The 22506-nt window shown below is 41.5% G+C and overlaps 1 protein-coding gene across 3 annotated transcripts in view; it reads left to right on the plus strand.

Annotated features, from left to right (window-relative positions):
• Positions 1–22506, plus strand: part of Mip (Myoinhibiting peptide precursor) — a 153996-nt gene that overhangs the window by 112887 nt on the left and 18603 nt on the right. For all 3 annotated transcript variants that reach the window (XR_008407793.2, XM_053783982.2, XM_070090883.1), the window contains exon 2: positions 18880–19059. Coding sequence is in view for 2 of the 3 variants with exons in the window: in XM_053783982.2 (XP_053639957.2) it covers positions 18889–19059 (171 nt within the window). In the remaining variant the exon portion in view is untranslated. The remainder of the gene's footprint in view (positions 1–18879; positions 19060–22506) is intronic.

Raw genomic sequence — 22506 nt, forward strand, 5'->3', positions numbered from 1 at the left:
TTTAAGTGTTTAACGTTGTTTAAAAGTGTTTACAAAATCGAGTGAGGAAGTGGAAGAGGAGGAGGAGGAGGAGGAGGAGAATCAAGATGGCGGCTCATAAATCAGAGGGGATCACCTGAACGTCGATAATATCCTAGTGTTCAGCTTAGAGGGTTATTGACCCGTGTCAGTAATACTGAGTCTCAGCTGCCAGCCAGATGCTTACTTAAGCTGAAACAGTGACCACAAAATTAACATTGAATTTAATAATTTCCTTAATGGGATCATTGCTTTGTGTGGGTGGGTTGTCATCTAGGATATGGGTTCCCAACCGGTGGGCCGCTGGACCTCCTTTCATTTTTCCCAAGGGCCTTTGAGTTCTTCCGAAGTGTTTACGAACTATCGTAACTAGCATTGTTCCTTCAGCTTGACATGCTCACTATACAGAACCTAAAATTACATGTATTAATTAACCTGTGGGGATCCGCGAAACTTTTGAGGTTAATAAGGGGTCCTGGTATTTAATAAGGGGTCCTTGTATTTAATGTGTGGTCCTGGTATTTAATGAAAGGTCCTGGTATTTGATGAGGGGTTCTCGTATTTGTAAGCGTTATGACCCAGTGATCTGAATCAAGAATGGTGCTTTGTACTTTGAATGAAGAGTATGGTTTTTGCACTTTGAATCAAGAGTATTGTTTTGTACTTTGAATCGAGAGTATTGCTTTGTACTTTGAATCAAGAGTCGTGTTTACTTCAGGAAAAGTACAATCTATTAAATGCTAAGCCTGAAGAACATCTGTAAACTCAGAGTTCTGGTTTGGTAGACGTCAGCTCGCTGGAAGTATACCAGCCTCCTGGTGTCGTTCTTGAAGGAAGATCTCTGTAGTACAACTCGCTGGAAGCATACCAGCCTCCTGGTGTCGTCCCTGAAGACAGATCTCTGTACTCGCAAATTCGGTCTCTCGACACACATTCCACTTTTCGGGTGGTGGGTAAAAGCATTCACAAGAGGCTAATCAAGAAGGTGCGTGTCTCTCTCTCTCTCTAATTAGTGCGGTTAATGGCTTGTCAAATTGAAATTCAGAGAGGTGAATGCAAAGCTAAAAGTACGAGAAGAGATGTGATACCGGAGGTGTTTGTTGGGTGGCTAGGATGCAGGGGAGGGTGGCAGGGGTCATGGGGAGGGTGGTAGGAGTCCTGGGGATGGTGGCAGGATTCATGGGGAGGGTGGTAGAAGTCCTGGGGAGGGTGGCAGGGTTCCTGGGGAGGATAACAGGGGTTTTTAGGAGGTGGGAGGTGATTATTATTATTATATTCAAAAAGAAGCGCTAAGCCACAAGGGCTATACAGCAGGTGGGAGGTGAGGGTCCCGGGGACGGTGTTAGGGGTCCTGTGGAGGGTGGCAAGAGTCTTGGGGAGGATGGTAGGGGTCCTGGAGAGGGTAGCATGGATCCTGGGGAGGGTAGCAGGGTTCCTGAGTAAGACAGCAGGGATCTTAGGGAGAATGGCAAGGATCCTGGGTAGGGTGGCAGGGTTGCTGGGGAAGATGGTAGTTGTCCTGTGGAGGGTGACAGGGGTGCTGGGGAGAGTGGATGGCTTCCTGGGAAGGAAGGTAGGAGTCCTTGTTTGGCAGGGGGTGAGGTCCCTGGTGGTGGTGCTGGGGCAGAAGAAGACCAGGACTGTGATTGCGGGAACATTAGGTGGGCAGTGAAGTATCGGACTTTGAGAGAGCAGCAATACGAAGGATTTGGAAAGCAGGAGACGAGAAGGAGCAGGTGTTGAATGAAGAAAAGAAGGTGTAGGATGAAGAGAAGGTGTAGGATGAAGAGAAGAAGGTGTAGGATGAAGAGGTGTAGGATAAAGAGAACAAGTATAAGATGAAGGGAACAGGTGTAGGAGGAAGAGGAACGCTTTTATCAGAGGCCAGTGCTGCTGGTTACAATGACACTGAGAAGAGGAAGAGGAGTTATGGAAAAAGGTACAAGGAAAAAAGAAGGCACAGGGAAAGAATAATGAGGTAACAATGAAAGTGGAGCGACATAGGAGGTGAGGGAGACACCATCTAGTGTAGTCACTCATCGTGTCTAAGATGAACACTTAAGTGATCAGATTTCAAGTGGAATGTTTTCACGGATGATGAAGAGAATCCGAAGACGTGTGTCAGTGGGGAGGGGGGAGAGGGTGGGGATTTGTTTAGGAGGAGAAGGATGAAGGTGGTGTGTGGGAGGGGTGTGAAGGAGGGGGAGAGAAAGGGAATTGAGGGAGGGGGTGAGAAGGTGTAAGGGAGGAGAGAGACGGCGAGAGAGCAAGGCCAGTAGAACCTCCTTAAAATGGGTCAGTAGAACCTGCCTAACATGAGCCAGTAGAACCTTCCGCAGTGCTGCTCTGTTACATTATATTCTTATATAAGGAGTTGCATCCTTTTATACTCCAGATAAAGCAACATATTAAATTTCAAGGTACTCCTACGGTATAGATCACCAGCAGCCTGACTTATCCGAGATCGAGCCGCAATTTAGAGGACGGAGGTTCAAGCCTCCACCACTCTTTGCGCTGAATGACCCAACGCGTCTAGCGCTTCATGTATTGTAATGCATTGTGTACTGCGGCAACAAAACCCCTTTTCATTCCCTCCTGGAGAGAATTTCCGAAGCCCGTGCGAGGCTCTTGTTGCAGCCTTAACACAAAACGCATTGTATGTTACGGCGTCAGCTCTCCCCACACTCCCTCTCATCGTCGCACGAATTCAAAACCTGATTCCCACGCTTCGCTCACTTACCGTCGCTTCGTCTAGACTGATTTCAGCGAGAGCTGTGTGCGAGAGAGAGAGAGGGAGAGGGAGAGAGAGAGAGAGAGAGAGAGAGAGAGAGAGAGAGAGAGAGAGAGAGAGAGAGAGAGAGAGAGAGAGAGAGAGAGAGAGAGAGAGAGAGAGAGAGATGCAAGTGCTCCGACTGATAATCGATGCACAGGTTGGTTGAGAAGTTAGAAGCATTTAAGACAATACCTTCTGATTGTTGGGCTCTCTGGCGAGGCGGCTGTGTTGTCCCACGCTGGGCTCCTCCAAGACTGACAGAATTACGATGTATAGTTCATTAAGGGAATAATGCATACCAGAATTTGTAACTTGTGAATATTTTTAAGCATCGTGCGTGTTAATACGGTAAGAATGAACTGTCAAGATACGACAGTGTTGTGGAGGCTACTGTGAATAACCGCGCAAAAAAAAAAAACTATAATGCGCTTAAGACTCGCTTACAAGATCGGTTGTGAGTATCAGGAAACCAGGCAATTGGGTCTACGACCCCCCAAACAGGAAGACCTATTAACACTATGTTAAAATTGCTAACGATGCTAACATCCCTGTCACCATGCTCCAGTTGTAGAGGAGGCTATTGTGACACGGAGAAAAGTCGTTTATGTACAGATCTGGATATTTACTAAAGTAAACATTTCGCCACGAGTTACTTCATTAATTTCGCCACTCGTGACGAAAGCGTATCCTTTAAAAAAGTTTACCCGAACTGTACACAAGTGTTATTTGCCACAGTTTGCTGTATCATCATACCATTGACAAGTAATATATCAAGGAACGAATCAGAAAGTGAGTCGCGAGATGGGAGGATCAACAGTTCTGTAATGTCCAGAGTACTACAAGCCAACTCAGCACATACCCAGCGATACAGATAAGACCACCCTTCCTGTGGAAGTGATAAATTGGCGCCAAAGTAATTACAAGGAGAGGCATTATATACTCAAGCTCTTTTAAACATCCTCATGAAGTGCCTGAGCCTGAACGTTAGAAATATAGTTTTGCATATTCTAAAGACCCTTGAAGGCTCATACAGCAACTACTACTACTACAAATAATTTGGAATCGGATGAACGTATGTAAATTTCGCTACTCGTCCAATTCCCATACTCGCCCACATCTACCACTCCATCCTTACCAAGACGTAACAGAGATTTGGTTGTCATGGAACTCCCGACAAACCTCTCACAGCTATATTTTTGAGATCCCTCTTGTGGCAAGTAATGACAGCTTGTCGGGAAAGTTGGTTTCCACTGGTTGGATGGCGATAACTAGCTATTGTGCCCATGTGATAGACCAAATAAAATTGCTTTAGGAAGAGATGTGTATGGACAGAAATTTAGAAGATTATTTGAATTGTGGATTCTGCAAAAGATTTTCAGAATATGTAATTTAACTGGCAAAGCTAAATAACATTATTATATTGTTAAAAATAAAATTCATAGTACCATGCCTGGGACAATACCATGTTTGGAACAATACAATACTTGGACCAATACAATACTTGGAGCAATACAATACTTGGAGCAATACAATACTTGGAGCAATACAATACTTGGAGCAATACAATACTTGGAGCAATACAATACTTGGAGCAATACAATACTTGGAGCAATACAATACTTGGAGCAATACAATACTTGGAGCAATACAATACTTGGAGCAATACAATACTTGGAGCAATACAATACTTGGAGCAATACAATACTTGGAGCAATACAATACTTGGAGCAATACAATACTTGGAGCAATACAATACTTGGAGCAATACAATACTTGGAGCAATACAATACTTGGAGTAATACAATACTTGGAGTAATACAATGCTTGGAACAATACAATACTTGGAGCAATACAATACTTGGAGCAATACAATACTTGGAGTAATACAATACTTGGAGTAATACAATACTTGGAGTAATACAATACTTGGAGTAACACAATGCTTGGAACAATACAATGCTTGGAGTAATACAATACTTGGAGCAATACAATACTTGGAGTAATACAATACTTGGAGTAATACAATACTTGGAGTAATACAATACTTGGAGCAATACAATACTTGGAGTAATACAATGCTTGGAACAATACAATACTTGGAGCAATACAATGCTTGGAGCAATACAATACTTGGAGCAATACAATACTTGGAGCAATACAATACTTGGAGTAATACAATGCTTGGAGCAATACAATACTTGGAGTAATACAATGCTTGGAGCAATACAATACTTGGAGTAATACAATGCTTGGAGTAATACAATACTTGGAGCAATACAATACTTGGAGCAATACAATACTTGGAGTAATACAATACTTGGAGTAATACAATACTTGGAGCAATACAATACTTGGAGCAATACAATACTTGGAGCAATACAATACTTGGAGCAATACAATACTTGGAGTAATACAATGCTTGGAGTAATACAATACTTGGAGTAATACAATGCTTGGAGCAATACAATACTTGGAGTAATACAATACTTGGAGTAATACAATACTTGGAGTAATACAATACTTGGAGCAATACAATACTTGGAGTAATACAATACTTGGAGTAATACAATACTTGGAGCAATACAATACTTGGAGCAATACAATACTAGGAGCAATACAATACTTGGAGCAATACAATACTTGGAGTAATACAATGCTTGGAGCAATACAATACTTGGAGTAATACAATGCTTGGAGCAATACAATACTTGGAGTAATACAATGCTTGGAGTAATACAATACTTGGAGCAATACAATACTTGGAGTAATACAATGCTTGGAGCAATACAATACTTGGAGTAATACAATACTTGGAGCTTAGATATGGTCAAGTAACGTGCTTTTTCGACACAAGAAGATTTAACAATATACCCAGTAAGTAGAACTGTGGCTAAGATTAACATTTAGGATGTTGTATAGAAGAGCCAATTTGACAAAACGGAGTCTGTAAAGGTTTGAAGATGTATAGATAATTATGGGAAGAGGACAATATTCTCAAATCCCTTTTGTTTCCGCTAAGTAATCTGTCTTCAGGCTTTCTCATATTTTCTTTTTCAATCGTAAAATGCTAATAGTTTAAAACGGAACAAAAAACTATGTAGTTTTTATTTGCAACACATAGGTTGCTTGTGAATTTTCTAAGTCTACTTAATTCTACCGTCTCTGATTGTTGAAAACTATAGCTAAAGCAAACCACGAACTTTCTGTATAGATTTTAAACAAGAACCGACGGGTATGGAGGAGTGCAAGAGCTTGAGAATCAAGAAGATAAACAAAACACGAAGGTTTTCAGCCACGTACAAAAGGAAACATTTCTTTTATTTAACTTAATTCTTCAGCTGACAAGTTCTATCTGCCAAAGAATCATTAGAACATTTTAAAGTTATATTTGTTTAGTTCCTTGTGATATTTGCACCTCTGGGCGAAGCTTCCATTCTTCCCTGATCCTCCTACAGTTAACTCTCTTCCTTGACTATCACCTCTCTCACTGCAGAAGGAGAGGACAAGGAATGACTTTGATAACGAAGTGGTAGAAGCAGGATCTATGCACAGCTTCAAAAATAGATATGATAGGGCTCACGAAGCCAAGAGAGTGAACTCACTTACTGAGAAGTAGGGCCAGGAGCTGAGGTTTAACCTCTGCAATCCCAAAAGGGGTTAACATACACACACACACACACACACACACACACACACACACACACACACACACACACACACACACACACACACACACACACAATAACCACTTACAAAATACAGACAGGAATTGACAAGGTGGTTAGGGACAGGATGTGTCAGAGATGGGACACAGCAACAAGGGGACACAACTGGAAGTTGAAAACTCAGATGAGTCACAGGGATGTTAGGAAGTATTTCTTCATGCATAGAGTTGTCAGGAAGTCGAACAGTCTGGAGAGTGACGTAGTGGAGGTAGGATCAATACATACCTGAAGTTTACCTGGAGAGAGTTCCGGGGGTCAACGCCCCCGCGGCCCGGTCTGTGACCAGGCCTCCTGGTGGATCAGAGCCTGATCAACCAGGCTGTTGCTGCTGGCTGCACGCAAACCAACGTACGAGTCACAGCCCGGCTGGTCAGGAACCGACTTTAGGTGCTTGTCCAGTGCCAGCTTGAAGACTGCCAGGGGTCTGTTGGTAATCCCCCTTATGTATGCTGGGAGGCAGTTGAACAGTCTCGGGCCCCTGACACTTATTGTATGGTCTCTTAACGTGCTAGTGATACCCACCCCTGCTTTTCAATGGGGGGATGTTGCATCGTCTGCCAAGTCTTTTGCTTAGCTTTGAGAAGAGATACTACAAAGCTCATGGAACAGGAATAGAGTGGAATTAGTAGCGACCAGCGAAGAGGAGGGACCAGGAACTGTGACTCGACTCTTGGAACCACAAATAAGTGAGTACACACACACACACACAAACACACACACACACACACACACACACACACACACACACACACACACACACACACACACACACACACACACACACAAGGGGACACAGTTGGAAGCTGAAGACACAGATGAATCACAGGGATGTTAGGAATTATTTCTTCAGCCACAGAATAGTCAGTAAGTGGAATAGTTTGGGAAGCGATGTAGTGGAGGCAGGATCCATACATACCTTTAAGCAGAGGTATGATAAATCTCACGGTTCAGGAAGAGTGACCCAGTAGCGATCAGTGAAGAGGCGGGGCCAGGAGCTTGGACTCGACCCCTGCAACCTCAACTAGGTGAGTACAACTAGGCGAGTACAACTAGGTGAGCACACACACACACACACACACACACACACACACGTGCGGTTCAAAGGTTCCAGATGCTGTGGGTGACATGATGGTGAGTTAGGTCCTGATTTTCCCACTGCAGCTGCCTTATGTTGAGCTGCAGTTTTCGTCGGCGAGTCCCACAATGCCCTGGTCTATCGCTAAGTCCAAATGTCGTCTAAACAATCTAATTTTTCTTCCTTTTCAGGAGGAGCTGATATAATGCCTGGTGCTGTCTTGCCCAGGCGTGAGCCAAGTTAAATCTTCTACTGCGAGTCGTTTTTACTTATTATTTTTCTCGGGTCTGTAATATCTATATATTTCTGTGGAGAGCCCCCTTCCAGTCGACTGTGGAAATTCTACTTCAGAGGCTGAAAATCAAATCAATTTACACAGCTAATACGTCGAGCAGTGTTGATGTGTTGCTAATTAGGAATCATGTTTTGATTCATGGCAAGACGTTGAAGAGGTTTGTGGTACAGAAAAGACAAGCGAAGAGCAGGATTGTCCTTATATTCTTTTCATTCATTTGATTAAGCTCTACACAGAGCGCTGCGTTGTCTTGATAAGATATTACTTAGCACCTGTGTCTTGCTTCATTGTTTTGGAATGTTTAGTACATTCGTTTAATAAGGTGTATATCTGAAAAGAAAAATACGTGTGGAATGATAGGAAAAATGCTTAGTTTCTTTATATAAGGAAAAAAAAAGATAACAGTAAGATTTTGGGAATAAGTGGCAGTCCGCCTTAATATCCGAGGTAATTAAGTAGAATAGCGTTCTTCTCACAACTGAAAAGAGCCGAGAACGATTCCCATACCTGTCGAGAATTACTGGGCAAGTCTCCATACGCCTGGTGCTTACGTTCACCTCGCAGTGAAAATGAACCTTGTAAACAAATAGTTACTACTAACCCACCACTAACAGCCACCATCACCCGGCCCACTACCACCCTCACCTACCCCAACAGCAACCATGACATCACCATCCCCACAACCATCCCCACACAGACCCACCACCATCCCCACCCAGACCCACCACCTTCCTTTACCTTCCCTACCACCGCCTTCCCAAAGCCCACCCACAACTGCCAGCCCATCACTTCCCACATTGCTAACAGTTTATGAGGGAGATAACGTGGGTGTGAGACACACACACACTGTCGTCTTCACCTGAGTAACGACTATCGACTCCGCCTCGCCGTTGTCGACCGCATGATATACGCAGAAGCACTAGTGCGCACTAACGGATTAACACATTGAAGCTATCAATACACACTCTACTTTCTGTACATGCCATTAAATTGCTATACGTATTGACACTGTTATGCGCATGATCTAGACATTTTATGTACACTTGTGCCTCTCCTACCTCCGGAATTCTATCTACACAAGCCTCTCCCTTCCTCTCCCCAAACAAGACTTCATAGACCGCGTCAAACTGTGCCAGCTTCAGTTCTTTTTTTTTTTTTGAGGATGAACTTTATAGACAGAGATTCGGCATGGTGCTGGGTTTCTCCACTCAGTATAGTCCTAATCAACATTTTCCAGGAACATCTAGGAGGTAGACCGGTTCATTGACGTCTACCTTCACATTACACACTCAGTCAACATTTGCTTGGAACATCATAGAAGAGACCGGTTTGTGTACATCATCTCTTGTCACATTACATTTCTGAGATATTCCAACGCTATCTTGCTTATTGTAACAAAATGACTTAGCCTTAACTCAACTACCAGTTTGCTGGAGACGAGTCATCAGTTTAACTAAAAAATGAAGGAGGATTACTCTCTGCCCTTTCTCAATTTTATTCCCACCAAAGATGGTGATGGCCTTAAGTTTAAAATTCACGGAAAGCCAATTAACAAGGATGACTTGATTCACTTTTACTTACACCACGAACTTAGTACAAAACGACACCGTTGAACGTATATTAAATTCTGTCGAAACCATCCGCAAGCATCTAAGATCAACGCAACACAAATTACCTGATCCCCCACATCTGTCTCCTTCCTACTATGAACCCCATTCTCTCTCTCACTCCTCTCCACCTCACTCCCATATCCCTCTCACTCACATATCTCACTCCCTCACCCTTATCCCACGCACCCCTCCCTCCCTTGCTCTCTCATCTTCTTCTCTCGTATTGCTTGCGGAGAAAGTTGAGTGTGTGATCGATGCCAGTGCTTGTAGCAGCAATATATATGCAGATATAACGTAATGCTGCCGCCGCTACTGAAGCAGCGATATTATAAAGTAAACAGCAGCCCTTGTTCCGGGGTATCGATCGATTTGTGTTCTAATAATGCCATTATTGCGCTATCAAAGGTGATAATTCAGTTAAAACAGACGCTTTACAGAGGAGTCTATTACTGGGACAACTTTTAGTTCTATGTAGAACTTATCATTGATAAAGCTTACCTAGCACAGCTCTGCAGAGAGCGAAACGTTGTCAATAAAAAACTTATTCTGTGACTTGTCTCTTTTCATACTTGTCAGCAATAGTGGTTTCTAAGATTTTTTCTTCAAGTTGTCAGTGCCTTCAAATTTTTAGCATTGGTGTACCTTTGAGGACGATTTGAATTTTTAGTGAGCTGTGTAAGGGCTAGTGTTCCAAATTCATACATTTAAATATCACAGCGCTTTTGGGGCACCATGAGAACGATTCTTTCCGTGAAATAGTTAGAGAAAGCCTTTTAATATCAGCTTTAAGCTTAAATTGCTGATGCACTTTACAGGGTTGACAAGGTTAGGTTAAGGATCCCAAGCTTTATTGACAAGCTATTTACAGGTTAAGGATTTTTAACTTTATTGACAAGCTAAGAGCTGTTATCTACATCAGCTCATTTGAAAGCATTTTTATTGTTATGAGACATACAAGTAGGGAACAGGATGAAGTTGGAGCCATCTGTGGGCAGATATATATTTGGATTGAAGATATATATTCGGATTTTTCATCCACACTTTGTGTAGTTGGATTTATTTCTTATTTTAAAATTATTTGATTAATACAAGTTCCAGCTGATGTGCCAGTTAGGGTATTGAACTACTTGGGCTTCTGGACCTTCGTGGATGTTAAGCCTCAGGAGCCAGGATTTTTTTTTAATATGTTTAGCTATAGCTCCTAGGCTTAAAGATTTTTATCTCCATATACTGGACCTCTTGGGAGAACTGAGGTATAACTCATAGATCTGAAGTAATTGAACGGCAGCTGCTCTGCCTTTTGAGGGTCGGTAGTTACAGGTATTATGTTCTATGCGTACATTGAGGTACAGAGAACTGAGATTTTGGTATATGGGGGACACTTATTTTGGACCGCTCCTCTGCTGTCCTCGCCTCGTGCAGGTAGCAACTACCAGTGTTCTTGCGATCTCCGTTGAGGAGAGAGGAACCTTTAACCACCAAAGGCAGTATAGTCTCCTCTTGCTCTTTCAGTGTGAAAATCAGGCCACTTAGTATTCTGAGTGATGACCCTAGGTTAAGACAAGATCGCCACCTCTACAGCGATAAGGGCCTTACTGGACCGTGGATTTCAGGTCATTTCCTCACCAAGCAATCTGTTTTTGCTAAGAGGCTAGACAGATTCATCACTGAACTATCTACCGACTTGATCACGAAGATCCTCCAACGCTTCTTCAATGACCAGGATCACCTTACAATCATCGTGCCTTCTCAAGCTCTGAAAGACTACCTAGTAATTTCCTACCACCACATCGACCCTAGAAATATTAAACTAGAACGCTAAGATCATTTTACACCATGCTGGAGCTGCTACTCCTACTCCTACTCTCGAAGACGAGACGTTCTGCTCTGTGTGTGGCAGTGAAGGTCACAGTTTCAAGAACTGTACGGCTACTTCATCTCCAAAACGCCTTAACTGCAGGAGTGATCACTCCACTCTTGTAACCAGATGTACTCTGAGAAAGGAGAATATTTCAAAGAAGAACCTTGAAGAACAGAGGAAACTTAACGCCACCAAATCTTCCATCTATGCCTCCATCGCCAAATTTGAAGCAGACACCACGAAGATTCTTCAAGCCACTCAACAGCCAACCACAAGCAACTCCTGAGATATACTCATAATCATCCACTGCCCCAGCTGACCTGGTAGTTCCTGTCTTCCATACCACTCAAGCCTCGTCACCTGCTCAACCACCTGTTGCCCCTCAGCTTACTCCACGCAGATCATCTCACCTGCCGTGGCAATCACCACCTCTCAAGTTTCCCTAACTACTCTGACACAGCCAGCCGCTAAATCATCAGCCACTCACTCCACCTCACCTGTTCAGTCTACCAGAGCAGCTACTCCTCTGCAACCAGCCACCATCTCCAAGACTACAGACGCCCAAGCTGCCGAATCTTCTTCTGATGATGATATTGACATTTCTGCAACTGACCTCAAAGAAAAAGATTACACAAATAACCCGCACATAAGAGAAAGAGATTTATGACGGCGTATCGGTCCAACTTGAACCATTAACTAATCACACACTGGTTTCGAGTGCGACAACCTTGTCTTCAACCTTGTCTTCTACATCACACCCTCCAGCCGAAGTGCTATGCTCTGCAAAGACCTATACACTATGGTACTGTAAAAAATGCCTGTAGTCCACCATTCCTTTTCTCACTTAAACAAGTCCAAGACTACTAGAAGATACACATCACCAACAGAAACCACAGTCTAACTGTCCAACCTCTCCAGATCCACATTTAAATAAACACAAGAAAGGGTATTCCACTGTGAATTCACCATAGACGCTCCACTGAACACCTCGAGCTCTGCTTTCTCTGCCTGCCACCTCAAACTGCCCAAGACCATCATCAGACGACTGCTGCCTGCCCTTGCTGATCCTTCACATCGCCGTGAATGCACCGCTTCGGGGTTTAGCTCTGGCTCTTTCTGTCCGGCTGAAGACACGCCTCCCAAGCGCTATTCTTCACCTGTTCTCACTTCAAGGCTCACCACTGTGGGGTATTTCCCAGATTCTTAGCGACCAAAAAATAACTAGTTTCATGTTTATCTACATAAAACTAGTTTCTAAACTGATGTTAATTGGCATTCTTTATTCTCCCCACTGCTGCAAAAATGACGCGGGATTTCTTAGCGATGGATAATTTCTCTTACATCGTTGGCAACCAATCAGGGCTGATAGGATGTAAACAAAAAAAAAAAAAAAACAGGTGACTGAGGTGTCGGATGCTCCTCCAGTCATGGTGTTCAGAGCTTAGTTAGGAGCTCTTAGCCCCATCATTCACCACCTGAAGATGAAACAGACTGCAGAAAGACACAGTCTAGAGCAAATCTTTATTTATGGACTTCATGTCACTCTAAACAGAGCTTTATATACTCGCAGTGATATAACATAGTTCTACTTTAACTTTAGAAAACAGGAGTGAGGCAATACTGATCAAAATCAGTGAAATTTTGAGGAAATGAGTAGAAAAAATGGAGAGAGGGGTTTAACGAATAATTAATAGGATCTCAGATTTAAAGTGTCTCACCATCTACATAACGTCTTTCTATAATACCTGTCCGAAAATCGTTCTTTTCATTTGTAAAGGCGATGCCATAATATAGAAACTCTGCTTCATATTCTGCCTTTTCTTTACGGAAAAAAAGTGCTCTTGTCTCCGGTATAAAAGTCTTGTTTGGAAGAAGTAATTAGTGGCTGCAGAAAGTCTGAGGATGAGCTGGAGACTGATTACATAAATAGTATATGGTGTGGCGAGAAGTGCTAGACACCTGTACCGCAGTGGGTAAAACACAAGGATTGGTGGATGGATGGGTGGATGGATGAATGGATAGACATCTGGATGGATGAATGGACAAATGGATTGCTACATGGAAGAATAAGGGCTGGCGCCGCCTCTGCCACCCACTTCAAGCTGAGCACACTTGACTGACTGGCATTAATTTTATCAGTCTCAAATATTTACATGCACACACACACACACACACACACACACACACACACACACACACACACACACACACACACACACACACACACACACACACAGGCTCTCCGACATCTTAGGAAGGTATGATTAAGAATATGGGTCATTATTGTTATTATTATTATTATTATTATTAACATTAATATTACCGCAAATACTTTCGGTGGTACCTTAAAATGTTTGTTCAGCCCCTGGTAGACTTCCTGGTCATTTCTTGTGAGATGATTTCCTTCCTTCATCCTTACTACCTGGTCCTTTATTGTCGTCCTTCTTCTGATACGACTCTAGAGTAATTACAGTTTAGATTTGACTGTCGATGCTCTGTGTGTGTGTGTGTGTGTGTGTGTATGTGTACTCGCCTACATGTGGTTACAGGGGTCTAATTTCTACTCTTGGCCCCTCCTCTTCCCTTCGATTTCCTTATACCTATTCTGGAAGGTAGTACTTCCTAATGTGCCTTTGACTCGTCTGAGGTTTCAACTTCCAGTTGTGTCCTCGTGTTCTTGATGCCCATCTCTCAAACAATTTGTCCCTATTCACTCTTTAAATTTCTCTCAGTATTTGGTACGTAGTTAGTATATCACCCCAAGTCCTTTTGTCTTCCAGTGTCATCAGACTAAGTTCCCATACCCCTTAGCTCCGGGACTAGTTACGTTGCAAGCCTTTGCACTTTCTACAATATCTGAGCATGCTTGACCAGCTGCAGGTTCCATAATGGTACTGACATACAAGGTATGCAGTGAGATAAATAGATAGATAGATAGATAGATAGATAGAGAGAGAGAGAGAGAGAGAGAGAGAGAGAGAGAGAGAGAGAGAGAGAGAGAGAGAGAGAGAGAGATGTTCCTGGACTTTCCTCACTCCCAGCTCCACAAAACCTCTTGTTACCTTTCTCCTGAAAAACGATGTAAAAGTTTTACAAGTGGTAAATGTGCCTCACAGTCCCGCTAACACAACGTTAACCTTGCACGATGAAAGTATTAATGATCATACTCCTAGTAATATAGGTATAATTATCATTGAACTTCACTGCGGTCATTTATGTAGTATGTTTTCTGTAAATAATCACCGGAAAAAAAGAAAAAAAAAATGTGCCTCATGCTGTTTACCAGTAGGTGAGTGTGTGTGTGTGTGTGTGTGTGTGTGTGTGTGTGTGTGTGTGTGTGTGTGTGTGTGTTGGCTTGTTTCGGGCTGTCTGTGTCTTTGTCTACAGCTTGTGCGTTTCTCAAGAGCAGAATGTATAATTACGCAGATATGACTAATAAAAGTCAAGAGTTAACGGTGTAGGTCCAGAACGTGGTGGTGCTTCAGTCACTCGTGGTAATGCTCAGCCACTCGCTGAGCAGCACAGGGCGTGGGTTCACATGTTAAGGTGCTTCAGCCACTCGCTGAGCAGCACCGGGCGTGGGTTCACATGTTAAGGTGCTTCAGCCACTCGCTGAGCAGCACCGGGCGTGGGTTCACATGTTAAGGTGCTTCAGCCACTCGCTGAGCAGCACCGGGCGTGGGTTCACATGTTAAGGTGCTTCAGCCACTCGCTGAGCAGCACCGGGCGTGGGTTAAGAGGTATGGGTGCGCCAGCCACTGGCTCAGTAGCTCCTGGAGTTCGAAATAACGCGAAGGTTTGTTGCAGTTGTCGAGTGTGAGTAAGGAATGTGTTGATGCCACGTGGGAAATGGTCACCAGAGATCAAGCGAGATATCTTGTCTCCGGTACCCCCTGAACTAATGCTATATCTCCTCCACACAAGTGGGTCGGATTATCCACTAGGCACAATGAGTATCACAGTCAAGGCATAAGAAAAAGTTCCAAGTCATAAATATCTCAAACGATTTAAAAAGGAGAAAGCTACTAAATGAAACTTCATTATTTGCTTAAGAACTTGCATTGTATGTGATGTATAATTCTCACTTTGGCATTAACATGTATACCATTGCAAATATTTATCTATTTTATCTATCTTTAGGACCTACGATTATTAGAATGCCCTGAACCTATAAAGACTAGTCCTGGTCTGCCTTAGATCCCTGAAATCAATCTCGGAGTCTCCTTGACGGTAAAGCGAGATTGTGATCACGAAATGTAGGTCCCAGAACGTTAAAATTAATTACGATACTTTTCTACTCTACCCTGAAATTTAGCATCAAGTGCCCTCCACTCTAACTTGATATTTAATGCGATATCTGCTCTACACTACCCTGAAATCTCATACGATATCGTGTCTCAACTAGCGTGAGATTTAACATCAAAGTACTTGTTACAGCGTATGCTTTATGATATATTCTGTCAGTGATACTTGATACTGGCTGTGCTCTCTGAAGTAACAGAATGATTAGTGTGATATCGACAAAAAAATTTACATGAAGGTGCTGTTAGATGCTGTTGACGGTTTCTGCCTCTGAACAAAGGGATACGTTAATGCTTCATTTTGCTTGACCTTTTATCCTATTTTATTTATCGCTATCTCCTTCCCTGCCTGACTTTCCTTCCTCCTGACTTCCCGCCTCCTAGTACCTCCCTCTATGCTGCGCTCCTTCCCCTCTCTATCTTCCTACATCCTGCTCATTCTTGCACTCCTTTACTTCCCTACCAAAAGAAAATGGCAAGTGGGCAGCAGCCTATCCATCTTCTTCCGAAATTGAGCCGTCACTATAGTTGGGTGAGGATCATATTCGTGAAGCCTCGCCAGGGAGCTCTTCGCCAGGAAGCCTCTTCTTCAAGGAGCATCCATTGCCAAAATGTTTTTTTTAATGCGAGGGTGGGGGTTTGATGGGAAGTAATCCAGCAGAAGGGACCATAGCTTCAATTCCCTAGATGAAGTTTGCTTTACCGGCATCAAGTCACGCCCACATGTACTGTAAAGGATGTGTTGAGTGCATATACAACTTCACGATACTCAACGAAGTTTAATATTCAGCTTATCCTCAACTAGGGGTATAAATCGCTGTAATATTATATATTTCTTGTTTGCAAAATCACAGTTTGAGGTTTGATGATTAAATCTTTTTGGAATTACTGACTTGAGAGATAATGGAAGTAATTACTGACTTGAGAGATAATGGAAGCAATTACTGACCTGAGAGATAATGGAAGTAATTACTGACTTGAGATATAATGGAAGTAATTACTGACTTGAGAGAAAATGTTTCAACTGGAATTTAGTGTCGCTGGGATCACTTTCAAACAGCCAGATCTCTCAGTGTTCTTGCTGGGTTGATATATTAAGCTATAATATCCTGGGGTACTCAGATTTTTTATAAAGTTGCTATATTCTGAAAATTTACACGCAAAGAAATGCAACAGAGCCGTGAAATGACATTAGTTGCATTGTATACATTTACCTAATATATTGTCGGTAACAATATTACCCTGAGACTATTGTAACTACCCCAGCACCACGCACTCAATGACCCTGAAAGTGTTGCAACCACCCCAACACCGCACTTAAAGTGGCTAAAAATATTACTTGGCAAGCCGACAGGATTATCTTAACTTAATTATTTAAGGAACTGATCTGATCTCCCTGAGGTATCACCTCGCTCATAATTAATAAGTTCCCGTGAAGTGGAATCAAGTGTAACCATGCAGCAGATGTGGGAAACATACTTTTACTCTCACTTTCAGTCTCACTTTCACTTTCACTCCCTCATAAGCCAGCGCGTATCCAGGTGGTCATAATTCTAAACAAAAAAATAGATATAACCAATAAGATTTCTTCTGAGTTCAATGTCTGGGAGCCGACGTTACAACGTCACTTAATTTTTGAAGGTAACATCTCGCTGGAGAGTGACGTTAGTAATAGTTTATGCTTGAATTTTTTAACTGCTAGTTGTTAGTTTGATTGTAAGTTGTCAGTTTGTTGAGTGGAAGTTTTGTTTATTGACTGCAAGTTATTAGTTAATTTGCATGTTGTTAGTAGGTCGACTACACATGTTAGTTGATATATATATATATATATATATATATATATATATATATATATATATATATATATATATATATATATATATATATATCCAATAAGATCACAGTAAACAGGTGATATATATATATATATATATATATATATATATATATATATATATATATATATATATATATATATATATATATATATATATATATATATATAATGTGTGTGTATGAGAGAGAGAGGGAGAGAGAGAGAGAGAGAGAGAGAGAGAGAGAGAGAGAGAGAGAGAGAGAGAGAGAGAGAGAGAGAGAGAGAGAGAGAGAGAGAGAGAGAGAGAGAGAGAACAAGGTGTGGGTGCTCGAAATGTCGCAGACGCAGATGTTGCTCAACAACATTGCAGCTGCACGAGAGACATTAAAACAATCGTAACAAAGTAGACCACAGAATTTTAGTTCTGTGATCAATCCCAAAATTCCTCAAGATCTCTACTTAATGGAGTGACACTTGTAACACTTGTGCCATTTTAGAAACACTTCTGCAAAAAGAAACGTTTCGCCCAGGAGAGGTTTATTTAGTCTCTAGAAGACAAACTTTAAGGAGTACAATGTTATATTTTTTCCCACTAGTTTCACTCATGAGAGAAACATTGCTTTATAGAAATAATTCCACGTGTCACATATGTTCATTTTCATCTTACATTCCTCTTACTACAAAGTGACACTTCCCTCCATCATGAGAAAGACTACGAGTGAGACACTAGACGGCACTCGCGTCGTCGACCACACTGACACTCACCTCGTCGACCACACTGACACTCACCTCGTCGACCACACTGATACTCACCTCGTCGACCACACTGACACTCACCTCGTCGACCACACTGACACTCACCTCGTCGACCACACTGACACTCGCCCCGTCGACCACACTAGCAGTCTCCCCGTCGACCACACTGACACTCGTTCCGTCGACCACACTGGTGCGGCACAGCCACCTGACCAATGCCACAAAATACAAAACAATCCTATTCAGATCATTTACTTATTAACAAGGGTGCAATCTCTTCAAGTGGGGGATTTATTGCTTTTCCTGCTAGTTTTATAACTGGCTTGCTATGAATTCAAGCCCTCCATTCGGTGAGTTGTTTACAATCATACCATTACGATTTCGAAAGTCATTCATAATAGCTTTGAAAGGATTAGAGGTAGAGGTCTCCACAGTGGTACCTTGTTGGTACAGCGCTCCGCGCACAACTGATAATCTCCAAAATCGTGCTCGCGTAAAATTAGTCTGTAGAAACCTTCGTTTGTTGTCACAGTGGGGCCCATATTAGCCTATAATCATTATTAGGGTTATGATGAGGTGAAATTTTAGATCCTTTAAATGTATTCAGAGAAAGATGTGTACTTACCCTGGCCTTCTCTACCTTCGTCAGGTGAGCATTATGCAGCACGTACGAGGAGCCTGGACACTTCTGGTGCTGGTGGCGCTAGTTCAGCTGGTCGTCTCACAGGAAGAAGTGACTCCAGACCACAGTGATGATAAGCGGGTAGGCTGGTCCTCAATGCACGGCACCTGGGGAAAGAGACCTGATCTTGAAGATACTCAACTAGAGGTATGTGTATTCAACTGGTTGTGTTTGCGGGGGTTGCGTTATAGCTCTTGGGATGTGCCTTTGCACTTCAGTTAGCTGATGTAGATCCATGTCATTTTTGGGCTGTCATAGTTACTTTTCCATATTTAAATTTAACAGGCCTTCTCTTATAGCCCTTATTAAAGCATTCCATTTATTCACTACCTCACACCCACTCAGACCATAGTTCAGCACAGATAAGCAGTAGTCGCTGTTGCCATAGCCCATTATAGAGTCATAGACTATTCCACCTTCACAGCCTCTCAGATGCTGCCTTAAAGTGCCCCCACCATAAATTCATAAATTTTAAAAGCGTGTTTACTGTAGGAAAATTCCAATTCTGCCATCTTGTTTTTTTTATTTAATTTCTTTAAATCTTATAAGAGCTTTCAAGATAATGAATTCTAATACGACATAAGAATGCCGAAGAATAATACATTCACCCCTGTAAAGTAAAAATATTAAGATTAATTAAAAATCTGCCTTATTAAACTTACAGTATATCAATTGCTCTCTTTGTAGAGGGTCAAGATAGTCATTCCTCACTCGATTGTTTGGTAAATGACAACTTTTAGCTCTCGTTATCATTACATTAATTCTTTTTATCAATAATAGTATAATAATTCTATTACTACTCATACTGCTACTACTAATAATAATAATACTAATTATTATTTTTATTTTCGGGAGCACAGTATATGGATACCTGGTTACCTCATGTCAGTAAGACGAGTGAATTGTTCAGCCTTATATTATTAGACACAAATGAATATATCAGCAGTGTACTCAACCCTACTTCATACGACAGTTAATCTAGCCAAGTCATATTCCATCACACAGAATAGGCTTTATACATCAAGCTGAGAGACTGCAGTATTGCACTGAGCACATCGTCTAGTATTCCATTATGAATTTAATAGGCATTGGACCTTCGAAGGTTTCGTTCCAGAAGAACTGGAGTATTACTATTACTTGGAAATTTAATCTCTCGGGATGACCAATCCCTCCACTGATAACTGGACATTGAATTAAGTAACGTTGAAGGTCGTGAGCCTCCTTTTTTTTTCACAGAGCTTCTTGGATTAGGCAGCGTTGGGAGGTTGACACAAGTATTTTGTAAATTAGGAAACTCTTAGGGTTCATCCTTACATGTTTCATATTCTACAGAATAAATATCAATGAAATATGTTATAACAGACGAAGCAGAACTACATGAATACGTAAATATTTTCATTAACAAATAATCTGGCTATAATTATTGTTAAAAAGGTATAATTAATTAATTTGTTTTTAAAAAAGGCACGTATATAAATAAATGGTCTTTATATTAGCCCTTGTCTTTGTTTTGCTCATGTCTTATTGTTACATGTGAATGGATCAAGTGCTAAGTGTGATGGAACCACGAGAAAGATAAGAAGAGAAAAGTATAGGTAGGAAATGGGGTGGGGACGATAGATAAGAGTAGATTTTAGAAAAGGGGTAGAATGAATTAAAAAGATACCCAGTATCCCATAGAGTGAAACGTCGTCTAAACTGTAACTGTTTCAGTCTCATACCTGCTAAATTTTTTGAACACTCTTGTTAAGGATGTACTGTGTCTAGTACCTCAACAATTGGAAGAAATAGACTTTCCGAGAACTTTCTATAAATGTGATTATATTGTAATTACACAGAATGCGTACAAAAGTACTAACTTGAAAAGTTGGCAGATGTATCCTCATATTCCTAAAAAAATAAAAACCGAAAGACTTATTGTCAAATGAGTATTTCCCCGGCTTTAATCCAGGTGATTTTTGGTCTTGTAGTCTTTGCCTTGTATCTTACCAGAAGAAACATTATCTCCATCTCTAAGGATTTGAAATCCTGCTTATTAATATTATCATTAGCATTTGATCTCATGATAACTGTACCAAAAATTATTGATAATGCACTTCCGTGATTTTAATTTTCATGTATAATTTCGTTTTAAAATAAAAATAAACATTATTATTATTTGAAATATTATCATATTTTTGCACACATTGTTCACAATAATTTTTTACTTGATGAGAACACTTCGCTCCCTTTGAGACTACAAGTACGAGGGTGAGTAAACAACACAGTGTTTACTCACCTGGTAACCTCACGTGAGTGAACTTCAGCACATTATACTGGTACCTGGTAACCTCACCTGACTGAACATAATCATAGTGTCAAGATATCTGGTAACCTCACGTGAGTGAACGCATTAAATAAACAGTACTAAATAGCAAAGTCAATTCAAAACTCTACGGACTAGGCCCGCCACGTTTCACTTACTATGCCCTACGACATTCCGGTAAAAGGAAAAAAACCACAAATTATTTTACCTATTCATTACAGAGTAATTTTGTTATTAGCATAGACAGGTGTAAGTAATTAATCGAGCGCTGAAAACGGCAAGTAAAAAGGCAAGCATCATTAATCAATATATTATATAGGAAAGACTCTATTGCCATTTTGATGTGGACAAACGGACTATAGTTCCATAATTATCTCTTTAAATTCTTATCTTCAGTGTTAAACGGTGGATTTTGTGCATTTGAAATTGTTAGGTATTTGTCTGTTTTGGAAGCCTATCTTCAGAATTCCACCAACGTGTTTTGAATTTCAGTTCAAGCAACTCAGTCCTTTGCGACTACCAGATGTTGATTATCAGTTTCTTGCTTTGCCGCTTAACTTGCTGGTGCCAGAGTGCGTGTGTGTGTGGGTGGGGGATGGGATTAATTATCGATTTGTGCTCGAAGAGTCCACACAAGTGTTACACCAGGGCTACACCAGAGCCATATTATGGTCTCAGTAGAGCCACACTAGGGCGCTACCTAATTACAAGGTAAAAAGAGCAAGTCCATTGTCACCTGCCCACTGTCACCGACAAAGACAATATTCTTACTCAACAGCTCTCTTAACATTATTGTAATCATCGTTCCTCACCTTGCTATCTCCATCCCTCCACTCTTCCTCCATCATCGACCCTTACCTATCCCAGCCTCATTTTTCCCTCTCTGGCCTTCCTCACACCTCTTCCCAACCGAGCCCCAGCCTACATCAACTGCCCCTGTCTCGTACATCAAGTCATAATATTGCTAAACATCTTTAGCTAGCAGTATCGCTGAGCGAGTAAATAAAAATATCGCGGGATGCATCACCTCCTGTCTGGGGATGTGTTACATATAATATCACCTCCAGGTATTGGATATTTTTTTACCCCTCTTTGTGTGATGCACTGAAATTGTTGGGCCAAACCTCGTTACCTCGTAGCCTTCAGGCACCGTAAGACCCCTCAGTAATTTAACACTTCCCAAGAATGTAATAAAAATTTACGACTACTAGTACCACTACTACAAATAATAATAATAATAACAACAATAATAATAATCATGAAAAAATGAAACCTACAAACATTTCAGC

This window comes from Cherax quadricarinatus, chromosome 33 (genome assembly GCF_038502225.1).
Source record: "Cherax quadricarinatus isolate ZL_2023a chromosome 33, ASM3850222v1, whole genome shotgun sequence".
NCBI lineage: Eukaryota > Metazoa > Arthropoda > Malacostraca > Decapoda > Parastacidae > Cherax > Cherax quadricarinatus.